The sequence below is a fragment of the Ceratotherium simum genome, chromosome 15, assembly GCF_057802395.1.
Source record: "Ceratotherium simum simum isolate JZ-2026a chromosome 15, ASM5780239v1, whole genome shotgun sequence".
NCBI lineage: Eukaryota > Metazoa > Chordata > Mammalia > Perissodactyla > Rhinocerotidae > Ceratotherium > Ceratotherium simum.
The window spans coordinates 49,030,980-49,045,051 of NC_141914.1; the positions used below are offsets into that span (position 1 = coordinate 49,030,980).

The 14,072-nt window shown below is 40.3% G+C and overlaps 1 protein-coding gene across 6 annotated transcripts in view; it reads right to left on the minus strand.

Annotated features, from left to right (window-relative positions):
• Nucleotides 1–14,072, minus strand: part of FNDC3B (fibronectin type III domain containing 3B) — a 332,852-nt gene that overhangs the window by 8,716 nt on the left and 310,064 nt on the right. For all 6 annotated transcript variants that reach the window (XM_087440025.1, XM_087440022.1, XM_004424734.3 and 3 more), the window contains exons 24-25: nucleotides 8,837–9,003; nucleotides 5,883–6,010 (exon numbers count right to left, since the gene is read on the minus strand). In XM_087440025.1, coding sequence (XP_087296151.1) covers nucleotides 5,883–6,010; nucleotides 8,837–9,003 — 295 coding nt within the window. The remainder of the gene's footprint in view (nucleotides 1–5,882; nucleotides 6,011–8,836; nucleotides 9,004–14,072) is intronic.

Genomic DNA, 14,072 nt, shown 5'->3' on the forward strand with positions numbered 1-14,072 from the left:
TGGGCAGCATTTCTGTCATGTGGCCTCTTAATGTCTGCCATTAAACAGTGACCTGGTTGCAGAATATCATTTAATAACCTATCCCCACAGAAGTTTTAGAGACTTTTGCAAAGTGGATATAAATGTTCATTATATCTATTTAAATGATTTCTACGGTTTCCAGAATTTGCATGGCTAGATCCTTTTAAGAAAGCTGGCCCAGAAGCATATTTAACTTCCCAGAAACCCAATTCACAGAATCTTGAATACAGATATCATTTATTACTTTTGATGGTACTTCTCAACTCTAACTCCTCGGAGTGAAGATCTCTGAAAAGGTATTTAGAAAGCAAAGGAATGCTACTTTTCTCGTATCATTAGGCAAAAAGCTTTGTGAAGGAAAAATGAGTATCTAATTGAAGGGAACTTCCTTAATGACAAGTCCAATCAAAAGTTAGGCTTTAATTTGTAAATATGTTTTTCTTTTAGCCATTCTTGTCATTTTAATTGGAACACCTCCCCTGTCTTATAAGCATTGCAACACAATGTTAACATTATTTTTAAAAAATATATTTATGATAAATATATTGAGTGTGGGACTGTGTTCTATTATCTCCTTGTCTCCATAGCAACCAGCACAATGGCTTGAACAAAGTAGATGCTCAGTCAATGTTCTCTAATTAGAACCCTCAAATACTCAAGTAGATATTCTCATACCACATTGTTGAAAAGAAGGGATAATCACCAGCAACAAGAAAACGTGAACATTAAGTATTAGAACACACATACAAACCACAGAGGCAATGGGAAAAGTTTAGTACAGGCACAGCCATCATCGTAAAAAAAATGGAACCATTAACAATGGTTAACTTGTTTTCAGTGTATTGATAGAAAATATGGAGTTTCTAATATATTTTAGAAATAGTCAATAATGCTTATTAAGCCTGTTGGATTAATTCTTAACTAAGGAAAAAGTAAAACAATCCCAACCCTCCACTTCCTGAGGATTCTGGTTCCTGAGGTTTGAGAGAACTAATTCGTTTTTGTGTAAATAATCACAGCCACAGGTCACAAAATCAGAAGGTGATCAGGCCTGCCGCACAGCTGTGCCTGCACTGAGGTGACTTTTCCTGGGGCCGTGTGGCTCGCAAGTCAGAGCAGCAGGCCGTGCCTCGTATTCCTTTGTTCTCATTCATTTTGACAGGGGCACCATTATGGGCTTCTCCTCCTGCCTCAACCCAATTTAAAAGGCATAGCTTCATTTAAGATCTTCTTTATTGAAGTAACCAATCATAATATCTCAGTAAGTAATATAAGCAATATTATTTTTACAAAGACTATTTCTGTTCTTGATTTGATGTACAATATATTTTAAAGTAATTCTGACATGTTTATTCCAAACGGGAGGATTTAAAGTAACACCCAGATAACCGAAATGAAGAATCTGGGACCCTTAATTCAGAATAACATGCTTTATAGTTGAAATCCTTTAAACAGAGAGCCTTTTGGGGAGGATCGCTGGAGGCTTGTATCTGGGCCAATGCCAGCATCTCCTTACTGACATTGCCCCTCTCCCAAGAACTGGAAAAGGAGACCTAACCGCACAGCACTGTTATTTACACAGCACCTTCTCATGATGGAATGCATCTGATGCTCACAGTAACCCTGAGTTAGAGGATTAGCATCCTGACTTTTGAAACAAGCTGGCCAAGGCTCTGGGAGGTGAATTAATTCTTCCAATATCACACGACTGTGGGAGGCAGACTTGCCCCCTAGCCCCCAAGCTCAAGAGGGAATCTGCTATCCTGCAGGCGTCCTCCTTGTCCCTGAGCTGAAGAGGACAGGCAAGGGTACTGTTACTGAACTTCTTGGGGGTATGCTGTTTTCACCCCAAGGGGCTGACAAGCTCTGAGAGCACTGAGCACGCTGTTCTGTTATAAACCAGGCATCCTTCACAGTACAAAGCACCTAACAGTTTCTCAATAAACCCGGGGTCCTATACATGGACTCCATGAAATTAAATATAAATTTGTTTCATATGAAACTTTAAATAGATGCATGCATGAGCATTTTTCTGGTATAATGGGTCATGGTCTTAATCAGATACTTAAAGAGACCAGTAAACCTAAAAAAATTAAGAATCAGTAAAATAAATGAGGCTTTTAAATATCTCCATCTTGATCTATTCTTATTTTGTTTTGGATTTGACCCTTTATTCATGCAAAAATAAAAAATTGTTCAGTGAGACAGTCACAGCCTCACCGTTTAATTTCTGCATTAGGGAATGGAATTGAAAGCCATTAAAAAATACATAGGCTCCAAGACTTTCAAATAGTTCTGTTAAGAGAAGACCTTTCCTCACAGGACCTTAGGCGATACCAGGAAGAATCAATACACGTCCAAATACTATATTCTACAAAATGAGACAAAATAAAAATATATTTAAACAGAGATGCCATCAAACTAAACATAAAGTTCCATAAATTTTCAGATGCTTCCAAGGTTTTGTTAATGCAACAAATCTGAGCACCAATACTATTAATGATATGTCACAAATTTTGATTCCAAATAGGTAACAATTTTTTACTTTGTTACCCTTTTCTCATCTTCAATGTTTAAGTATTTTTTGTAAAAATTATTGCTATCTGAATAGAGATATAAATATGAATTACTTTGCTTTACATTCTTATGTATGTACTAAACTGTCTGTGTTACATCTTGTGCAAAACAACAAATCAGTCCCTGCATATATATACAATTTTCATTCTTTTCAAGAATGCTTTTACAATTAAGACTGTTTGAAAAGAAGTTTCAAGCTTCTTGATAAAAGGTTGTGCTTGGAATGTTTATTAAATGGCAGAAAAGCCAAATCAATATATGCATGCATTCTAAGGCAGAGTAAAATTTTAGGTGAAAATGGATTTAATACTTTGTTACGAGATTATTTCATAATTAAAACCAGCTGCTCACCTCACATCATGATAGCTGAATAAAAGAAAGCCGACTAGCTAGAACCAAGGCCAAGTGAAAGTCAATGTTTCAAGTAGAACATCAGAAAAAGCTCTGGCCCTTGCCACATGTTGCCTGTAAAAATAAGCTTGGGGAGCAGGACATCCTCCTATTACGGGTGATATTTTACCTAAGTTACAAACATCACTTCTAAATCCACTTCCCACCGCAAGTATAAATAACCCTGTTCCTTTGAAACTGCCTCTTTCATGCATGCAAGAAACATTTATGGAGTGCCTAACTATATGCCAGTCCTGGGAAAATAAAAATGAATAACAGAAGCCCACACACTAGTGGGCCCTGTCTGATTAGTGCTCTAATTGAGGTGTACACAGTGCTCCCTAAGAGCCTGCAGCTCTGCCGTGGTGCATCTCAGCCATGGCTGCCTCTCATCTTCTTGTGCTTTGCCTCTGTGAATTCAAAGCCTGTTATCTCTGCACTATAATTATTTTAACCATTACTCTGCACACATAATATAAATAGCTTTCATTCCCTATCTCATGTCCACAACAAGTGAATGAAATACTCAAAACATCATGTTTAAGTTAATGCGTATTGAATAGAGAGAAGCAAAAAACTCAGTACAAATTGTCCCTGACTCGATGTGGCTTTTCATGTACCACTACCCACCTTAATCATTTCTCGGTAAATGTAGGAAACACATGGTTATGTGAAGAACACTAATCCCTATCTACTGAGCCTGCCTGTTCCACTGTGTTTTCACCTATTTTCAACAAGAAATTCTTGTTTGTAACTTCACAATAAGAAATATATTCTGGGGCATACATGTGATTGCATATTATTAGTATTTAAATGTCCATGGGTCTAAATACAGAACATTAAACAAATAGTAGATTCAAAACAGCCAATCTACCAATAAAATCTAAATTACTGAATGGATTTACCTATATTTTAGCAATGCCTGACATGAATAGATATTAAATAACGCTGCTTTTTCAATGTAAAACAGCAATCACTGTGCTTTGAGAAGCAGAACATTTTTCCAAGAATAGGTGGAAAAGCACGGTACGTGGAATAAAAGGTTTTTAAAATACAATGACAAGTGTGTGATGAATTGGGAAATGAATTATTGTTGTGTCAAATGATATGTCGTGAAATGTTCTAACATTTCATCTTTTAACCATTTTTACATTGCTATGGAACAGGAAAATGCTACTGGTATTAAAGATGACTAAGTCTAGTGGGGAAAATCCTCTGCTCTCTATTTAAGTTGTGACCCTGAAACCAACCATATCTTTTTGGTAAGCGGAAACAATTCCACACGTAAGGTTATTTACACATGTAAGGTTACTATACAGAATGAGATTGGAAACCGAAAGGAAATAGTTTTTGCTCTTATTTAAGAGGAATGATGGAAACTTCGGTGACAATAGCCACTGATGTTAATCAATACTGGTGGATGTCATAGTTAAAACACAGTTTTTGCAAAATGTGCTTCAAGTAATTCATTCTTTTATCTGACACTTCATAACAAAGTACAGTGAAATGTACCAAAATTTTCTTTGATTCACTTTATACATTTTTATTTTCAAGTATTCTTTATTATTACATAAGGAACATCAACCAGCAATTTAACAAAAACCCTGAGTCAAATTATTTTCTACTTGTTTTGTGTATCTGAAGCCTCAAGAGCTGAATAAAAAAGTCTTCACAAATTATGCTCATGTTTGAGAAGACAGGTGGCATTTATCTCCAGCTTTCTGAATTCAATATAAATCTATGCCCCTATTAAAAGTGCTGGTAAGGGGCCGGCCCCGTGGCTTAGCGGTTAAGTGCACACGCTCCGCTACTGGCGGCCCGGGTTCGCATTCCGGGTGTGCACCGACGCACCGCTTCTCCGGCCATGCTGAGGCCACGTCCCACGTACAGCAACTAGAAGGATGTGCAGCTATGACATACAACTATCTACTGGGGCTTTGGGGGAAAAAAATAAAATAAAATTAAATTCTCATTAGCTTATTAACCTTTAAAAAAAAAAAAAAAAAGTGCTGGTAAGGAATGGGTCTCAGCTTTCCTAATGGAGTAACAGTATTCTATCTTGATTTCACATAAACAGTTATTAAGTTCCTGGGAACATTACAGAAACCTACAGAGTATTGGAATCTATAATAGCCAGTGACCAATAACGTGTGGCTTTGGAAGAATAAGGATCAAAAAGGGGTGTGACAAATGATAAAACCAAATTCTTCATCTGGCTATATTCCAATTATATTCTCTCTTGCGTGGGTTTATCAAGTGATCTGTTAATAGTCTTGCTGCTCAAATTATGGTCCACAGACCAGCAACATCAGCATCACCTGGGAGCTTGAACCCTCACCCCAGACCTACTGAATCAGAATCTGCATCTTAACACGTTCCCAGGTGATTCCCATGCACATTCAAGTGTGACAAGCAGTGACCCAGAGCTTCTGACTCACAGGCCTCAAGAGCTGATAGGTCATATTTCTTATCCTTCCATTATAACTTCTACAAAAAAGGCAGACAGGACATAGCCTTCAGTAGTGAGGTTGAGACTACTTCCCCTCTACAGTAAAACCATTAACACTTTAGTTTTCAATCACATATAGACTCGATATTTGCGAACAGCACTGCCAATATCAAACATAAATACAGAACTTAAAACTCTTTACAAGGCAAGATGATGCTTGGGAACTACAAATTTAAGATGAATACCACCACACACAAAATAAAATGTAAACTAGGGCTTATGTACCCTAAAGAACTAGGTAATGGGTATATGTTGGGCAGTTTCTATGACTGATTTTAAGAAAAATGTAGCTCACTGGTCACTGAATCATGCATGGAAACACGCCGAGGCAAGTAGACAGCCCAACTCTGATGAGCCACACAGGTCCATGCACACTGGGTCTTACCTGTTTGTACTCAGATTCTCTTCCAACCAATACCTGCAGAATGTAGTTGACAGGGTCACCTTTCATTGGTGGTACCGTCTCCCATAAAATTTCACATGAATTTCCTTCCAACTGTGTTACTCGAGGTGCTGAAATACAAAATCCATACATCCTAGCTCAAAATTCAAAGTATCACATTAACAGTCAACAGTTTAGTAATATTAGCAAGAGAACACTTGTGCCGCCCTGAGAGGGGAGTTTACTTGCCCAGCCTCCTATAAAATCAGCAGGACACTCTTACTCAGGGAAGATACTCCATGATTAGCAGCCATTGGTGAAAAACCCTTTGCTCATTATTCTATTAATAACTGCTTGGACTAGGTCGCATTTTTGTTATTTTTTCGATGGCTACTAACACCTTCTATGATTAGGCCCTGTGCTAGGTACTTGGGGGAATGCAAAAATAGGTACGACAAACCCTGCTTTCGAGGAAATTAAGATCTAGTTGAGGGAAGGAGAGAGCAAGGTATGAGACAATTACAGAAAGAAACATAATATAATGCAGATTAAATGAGGTATAAACAAAATGTTAGGGAGTTCCAGGGGAGGAAAGTCATGTGTGCATGAGTCTAAGGAAGGTCTGAGGAACACGTGACATTTGAGGTAAATCCCAGAGAACGGGCACAGTGCGAGCTGTTAAAAATTAAGTTATCTTGGTGGCATAGTGGTTAAGTTCACACGCTCCACTTCAGTGGCCCAGGTTTCGCAGGTTTGGATCCCGGGCATGGACCTATGCACTGCCTGACAAGCCATGCTGTGGCAGGCGTCCCACATATAAAGTAGAGGAAGATGGGCACAGATGTCAGCTCAGGGCCAATCTTCCTCAGCAAAAAGAGGAGGATTAGCAAGAGATGTTAGCTCAGGGCTAATCTTCCTCACCAAAAATAATTTAAAAATTTTTATAAAAAATAAAAATTGTTATATTTATATTTTTTAGTTTATTTCTCACCTACTAGACTCATCATTCTGGTTTAAAGCTAAATTATATTAGTTTGTAGTAAAGCACTTAAAATGTTATAAAATTTTAAAATATATTCTCATAGCTTATAGGATATTTCTACAGCTTAATTCAGTATCTGCTATTTTTCTCTTTTGTAACTAGAATGTATAACTCCTCTCTCCAAACGTCCTCCTTCTTTAATTTCTAATTACTTGAAATTAATTCTTTAGAAGCAGTTGTTTCTATTTGCAATTCTGTACAATACCGTTTCAGGAAAATAAAGGTTTTCTTAAAAAAAAAATTTGGAATTAGTTGGCCAAAACTCCAAGCAATTTATGGAAAAACTAAATAAGGAATCTTATCAGACTAAACAGTTCTCCAGCTAAGACAACAATTTCCTGAGTCTAAGAAGAAGAGGATCTGATCACGTGGCAGTGGGAAGAAACTGTCCTTCCGAAGTAATGTACCATGAAATGCAAGTGCTATTAATTCAGTGTTCTAGTTTCCACGAAACGAATCTCCACCAACAGTCACTTTGAGAGGCAAAGTTAGTGCCAGAAAGACCTTGAAGTTTGCTAATTGCTGAATATGGCAAACCTTGTCAGAACAAACCCATCTGTCACAGTGTGTTCAGGAATCTCTTCTGTCACACTGAAGGGCGAGGCTGTACCAAAGGGCCAGGCACTTACTGCCCAAGTGACCCAGCAAGGTCTAGCATGTGTATACCCATTTCTACCAGCTTCTTAGTCACATTAAGAAGCAACTGCTCAAGAGCTTCTGGACTGCTGAGGGGCAGGGAAGCAGAGGGAAGGTATTTACCATACAGTACCCTGGGAGGAGCTATGGGAAACCTTCACAGAATCCAAGCCAGATCCTGACCCCGATCCTGGAGGCCCCTCACCCTCCTGTAAGGTACTCTGGGCCCTGGTGGTAGCTGATACGGCTCCTCCATGTAGAAGCAGTAAGTCAAATGGCCTTGCTCCTGGGGCCACATGCAGAGAGGACCTTTTTTACAGGTTGTGCTCACCTCCCGAGCCACCCAAATAATACAGCAAACCCTCACTTTACCCATGTAAAATCTGGTTCAGGTGGGCTGCTTGCTATCTGTCAGCCTCAGGGTCACTTTGGGAAGCAGCTGGATAAAATCACCAGTGCTGCCCATCCCCACAAGATAGGCAGCGGGGACCTTCACAAGAATCACGCTACTGGGGACAGAAGGGGTACAGGCTCAGGAGTCCATGAGGGGCTGGGCCTAGGTTCGGTGCTGGGCAGGAAGGGCTGAGCCAGCTGTGCAGAAGGCATAACTCTGAGGCTGGAAACAGGAGATGAGGGCTCGGCAGACCCGATAGAAGGAGAACCTGGGTGGAGAGGCTTGTGCTCATTCCCCGATTCCATGAAGGGAGTAAACTAGTCACTCACAAGACTCAAGACAAATACCCAAGGAGATGAGAACAGGCCACTGCTGCAGCTTTCTGAAGGCATCTCTCCACAGTGAGAGCTGTGGGCCAGAGGAACAGGCTGCCGAAGTTGCCTACATCAGTCTCTAATCTCTAGGCACCAACGCCACCCAAAGATGAATGCCAACTTCTGCTCCTCCTGAATGTCTCTGGCAAGGGAGATTCTCAAACCTTCTGTGGTAAACTGTCATAAGTGCTATAACACCAGGAATATACCTGCATTTCTAACCCCAAGTCTGTCACTTGGGTCGGTTTCTTGTCTTTGTCCCTCTATCCACTGTGGGGATAAGACTGTCTCACTATTAAATTATTTATAATAATTATTTATAAATACTTGAGAAAAGTCATTATCAGTAGGCCCTCTCCTTTAATTTAGAAAGTTCTTTTGATTCTATCTTGCTGATATTAGAAATATTAGAAGAGTATATTCATTTAAGGTCAGAATCGAGCCTTTTACTCTAAATCCCAACGTTTCCTTACTCTCACAGAAGAGCTGCCAGAATATGCTGTCTACAAACCTTTGATGGTGGGGGGGACACTCTTGGTTGTGCTGAAGGTGTAGGTTTCCGAGAACGGTCCTTCCCCAGCCTCGCTTGCTGCCTGGATTCTGAAGGAGTAACATGTGAATTCTGTCAGTCTCTGGACCTTGTAGGTGTGGCTGGGTCCTCTGTAGATTGAAATAAACCTAGAGGAGGGACCAGACAGAATCTATTAGCCGCCTGAAATTAATTATGATACAAACTAGTGGAGCAGACTGGGCCAACTTGGTAAATGCTTTTCATACAGTCTGAATTAATCACCCAGTTGCTATGTTATGGTTAAGTTTAATGTCTAATATATGTTTACATAAAAGACAAATGCAAATTTAAGCACATATAAAGCTTAGAATGAGATCCCTTTAAATATGGTATAGATTCTAGAAACAGCAGTTGTTCATGCTTTTATTTACTAATAAAAAAACAAATTTCAAATTTTTCATAATGGTCATATCTACATAATCTAATACTATTAACTTAGCTTCTACTATGTTCTAGGCTATGGAGTTAATGTTAATTGAGCACCCGAGAAATACAACGTCCTCTTTACCCGAATTTTCCGAATAAATGTGGTTTAGCTAGAAAATTCTTAATTTAACTCTTATCTTTCCAAGAGCTTTCAAAGCCCCTTTCCCAAACTAGTAAGAAGACATTTAGGATTACAGATCTTTGAGAAAATAAGTAAAGAGAAAAAAAAATTACTTTGCTCAGAATCATCTATTAGGTTAATCAAAATAACAGGAAAACAGCACAGGTGAGCTGGACAGCTTAGACTGGCAGTTCCTGGATCCTCCTCCCATCTGAACCAGGACTCTTTTGTACTTCTCTGCTAACTAATATGTCCATGAGACTTAACCATAGAAGGCATGAAGATAAAAAATAAGGCCTTATATTTCAAGTATTTTCCCTTAGGATCTTGAAAAATTAATATTTTCAAAGTGAAACAGGATATTTAGAACGACAATATACTGTCATCATTCATCTTTTTATGTCATTTCCAAAATTGTACAGTTAACTATAACTTCTCATAAGCTATCCAAGATCTTTAGCAGATACAGGATCTGAATCCTGCTGGTCCAGAGACACTTTGAGACCCACTGCATGAGTTAGTCCTACCACACTGCCTTGTTCCTACACAGGCCAGTCGGTTCTCCCAATTTCCAGTGCCTCGTCACAGCATCTGAGGACAATCCGCTGTCTTCAGATCCTGCTGGAAGGCGGTCAATGATATACTCACAATTCAAAATGTCTGACTCTTAGGCCAATTTGGCATAAGGGGTGAGCAGAATTTATGCATTCATTTAGCAAACATTTCTTGAACATCTGTGGTGTGTTAGGCTCTGTGGATTCAAAGATGAATAAGACCTAATAGTGTGGGTTACCTGGTCCTGTTGTGGGCAGGCTTTTTGGGAGAGCAGCAGCTCTTTCGTGTGCTAGAGAACAGTCCCTCTGGATGGATAGAGATTAAACAACTTGCTTACAAAATCTGTCAGAGTCAACGCTTCCTTTAAAATATCCATGTGTTTATCAGCCTTTGCAATTGAATTCCTGAGCCCCTGTTATTTCACCTACTTAATGTTCCTTCTGCTTTGCTGTGTAAGGAAGCATCTTCTACTGAATGCTGAACATTTTTATTTCAGGGAAAGCCAGAGTCCAGGCTGAAACCCACAAATACCATGGGAACCTATCTAGTGCTCTTGACACACCACCACCTTAATGAAGACACCCTTGCTAATGCCAGAGGCAAACAGCCATTTATTAACTCAGCCTCACCTGGGCTAGAATCTCTAACTGGAGTAATTGTCCTTAATTATACCACAAAATGGAAGTCATAGTTTAAGTAGTAAAAGTGTCACATCTTCATTACAAACCAGCAACAAAGCCTGTTTTTTTGTGTGTGTGCGTGAGGAAGATCAGTCCTGAGCTAACATCCATGCCAATCCTCCTCTTTTTGCTGAGGAAGACCGGCTCTGAGCTAACATCCATGCCGATCTTCCTCCACCTTATGTGGGACACCGCCACAGCATGGCTTGACAAGCAGTGTGTTGGTGCGCGCCTGGGATCCAAACCCAGGCCGCCAGCAGTGGAGCAACGCCTGGTTTTTAAAGGAGTTTGCAGAGGACTACTAGCACAGCACTGCTTGCCCTGTGCCCTGCTCCAAGGAGAGTGTTTCCTTTTGAAAATAAGTTCAATATGCCTATGCAGGCAGGACCACTCGCGGTCACATTTACGGAAGCAGATTCAGGCTCTAATTCTGTAGAGCCACCTAAACAGAGCAAACAGCATACATATCAATTTTCAAGAATATCAAAATCTGCTGTTTCTAGAGGAGCTATCTTGTTCCTTTAACTTGCCTTGCTCTTGTGCCACAGCATTTTATTAATCTTTTAAAATTGATTCCTATTTATAAAAAGCACCGTGGAAACAGGTGATAGTAACAAGGAACTTTAAAATTTTGCCATTAGGGCATTTGTCTGTGTCTGGGGATAGTGTTACTTAGAAATACAAGAAAGGCTACATTTGTTTCTAGAAAAAAGCTGGAGTGACTGAAGCTTCTGAAGGAGGCATTTGCTCAGAGGATTTCAGGTTCAAGTTTAATCACCTTGCATTCAGGGAAGGTGGGTTCAGGCAGCTGCAGGAGGCCCACCCTGCGGCTGGAATTTCCCTTGGACAGGAAGTTAGGAATTGGCAGCCTGGTGCTCCCAGCAGAAGAGTGCTGAGAACAGGAGGGAAAGGCGTAGCTCTTCCCCCTCCAGTCTTTTCTAGAATAAGTGTGTGTCTGACCAGTCCTTTAATTTAGCCCACTGTCTACTCTGGCAATAATAAATCATGAGCTGCTTGCTGCTCTGACGAAAGCTGTCACTGCTTTGTCTGACCTCCTTACCCCCCACAAAAGGCATGGGGAGAAATTCTTGGGGGAAGGAGAGTTCTCTTATTTTGTTCTCAAAATGTCTATGAGAATAGCCAAAATGTATAGTGGCCAATTCCTATGTCACGTAATTAACTAGGTACAGAGCCCTCAAGAGGTGGAGGGAAGGTGATGGGTATGACACAGGCTCCCTCCTGAGTAAAAGAGGCATGGGGGTGGGGAGCAGAGACATCCGGAATCCTAAGAGTTTGGGGAGAAACATTCCAAGACAGCCAACATCAACGGTGTCACTCCCACACCAAATGCCCACCTAGAGAAACAGATGTACTGTGTCCTCCTGGGGCCCGCATCCTCAGGTGGACACACAGGCCCAAGGTCAGAAGGAGCTGAGCATAAAGCAAGACAGTTGTACCCACTGCCTTCTGAGGACCTTCCCCTAATCCTCTCGCCCTGATGTGTGACCGAGAGCTGCAGGAGCCATTAGACAGAGACAGCAAGTCTGCACGTTGTGTAAAAGCTCACACTTTTCTCACTTGAAAAGTTTCCCCTCCCTCTGCTTCTTAAGGAAGCAAAAGAGGTAACAGCAGAAGGAAAACTGCACGAGTAAGACTGTGAGGTGACAGACGTGAGAGAAACTCAGTATTAATACTTTTTATAATATAGAAATCATTTATCATAGTTATTTCTAATTTCATGTTTACTCTTTTAACAAAGAAATTTATTAAATGCATAAGTATACAGATTCTAGTTCAACTCAACATACAAGTCAGTTTATCAATCAGAAAATCCTTCATAAAATTTCACCTGCCAATTTTAGGTTTCTGAAAATATGACCTTCATACGATAATAGCCAGTTTAGCACTTTCAGTCTAATTTTAAGGGTTTCAAGGGTTTTAATTTTGAAAACTTTAAGGGGTAACACTGGTTGTATGTTTCTCTACACCCCTCTGGGTACTTGATACGCTCTCAGTAAATGTGGGTCCTGCAACCAGAATTGCACTGCAGACTACAAGACACTGGCACCTTATTCAGCCTCTTGGTGCCCGTTTTCTCCCCTGTCAATAAAGATGATCACAGAAGCTGCTGCTGTGAGGTTTAAATGCTTAATAAAACAGAAGTGCTTAGAACAGTCCTGACATACAATAATCGCTCAATATGTGTTAGTTTTACAGTCATGTGTCAATGATGGGGATATGCTCTGAGAAAGGCGTTGTTAGGTGATTTTGTCACTGTGTGAACATGATAGAGTATACTGAAGGGGCCCAAATTTGCCACTTGAAAATGTCTCTTTAACATGAGGATTATTCTAGGCTGATTATTTTTTTAATTTTTTGGTGAGGAACATTAGCCCTGAGCTAACATCTGTTGCCAATTGTCCTCTTTTTGCTGAAGAAGATTGGCCCTGGGCTAACATCTGTGCCCATCTTCCTAAACTTTATATGTGGGACGCCTGCCACAGCATGGTTTCATAAGCAGTGCATAGGCCCACACCCGGGATCTGGACCTGTGGACCCTAGGCAGCCGACGTGGAACCCATGAACTTAACCACTACGCCACTGGGCCGGCCTAGGCTGATTATTTTTAAGAAGCAAAAGCCTCAGAAAGTTTTTCTTGTTACCTCCCCCTTAACTGTCTAAAAGAATTCAGATTAAAAAAAAAGCCTGTCCTCAAGAAGCAAGCTATCACCTTAGCATAACGTGAACTGGGTGGTGGATGGGGAGGAACCTAGAAAAGCCTGTTTGTTGGACTCCCTCTATGTTCTTCTGTTTCTGTGTGGCCAAACACTTGTTGTCCAAAGGTTTGCTCCTTTTCACCTACCTGTGAATTGCCTTCCTTCCTTTTGAAGTCCCTGACTATCCCCACCCCTAACATCTTCTTTTGTCTTTAGCTGAGGATGGTATTTAAGGTGAGGGATTCAGCCATTTTGGCAAGTTACTCAGTTTTCCTAGGTTTCTCTCACGTATACCTATTATTAATCTTTTGTTTATTTTTCTCCTGCTAACCTGTCTCATGTCAATTTAATTCTTAGACCAGCCAGAAGAACCTAGAAGGGTAGAGGAAAAGTTTTTCCTTCCCTACAATATTTATGCAAACCTACATGGTGTAGCCTACTGCACACCTAGGCTATATGGTACTAATCTTATGGGACCACCATTGTATGTGTGGTCTGTCGTCATGCAGCACATGACTGTAATCACCTTATAATACTGAGAAGACAGAATTTTAAGGAAGAAACCCCACTCTCCCTTCTGAGAGACCATCTACATCACTGTCGGCTAACACTGAGGTTATTTTCTTTTCTCCAGGGTAGAAAGTCAGCTGTGAGGAAAGAGGCTGCCCTGCAGACCA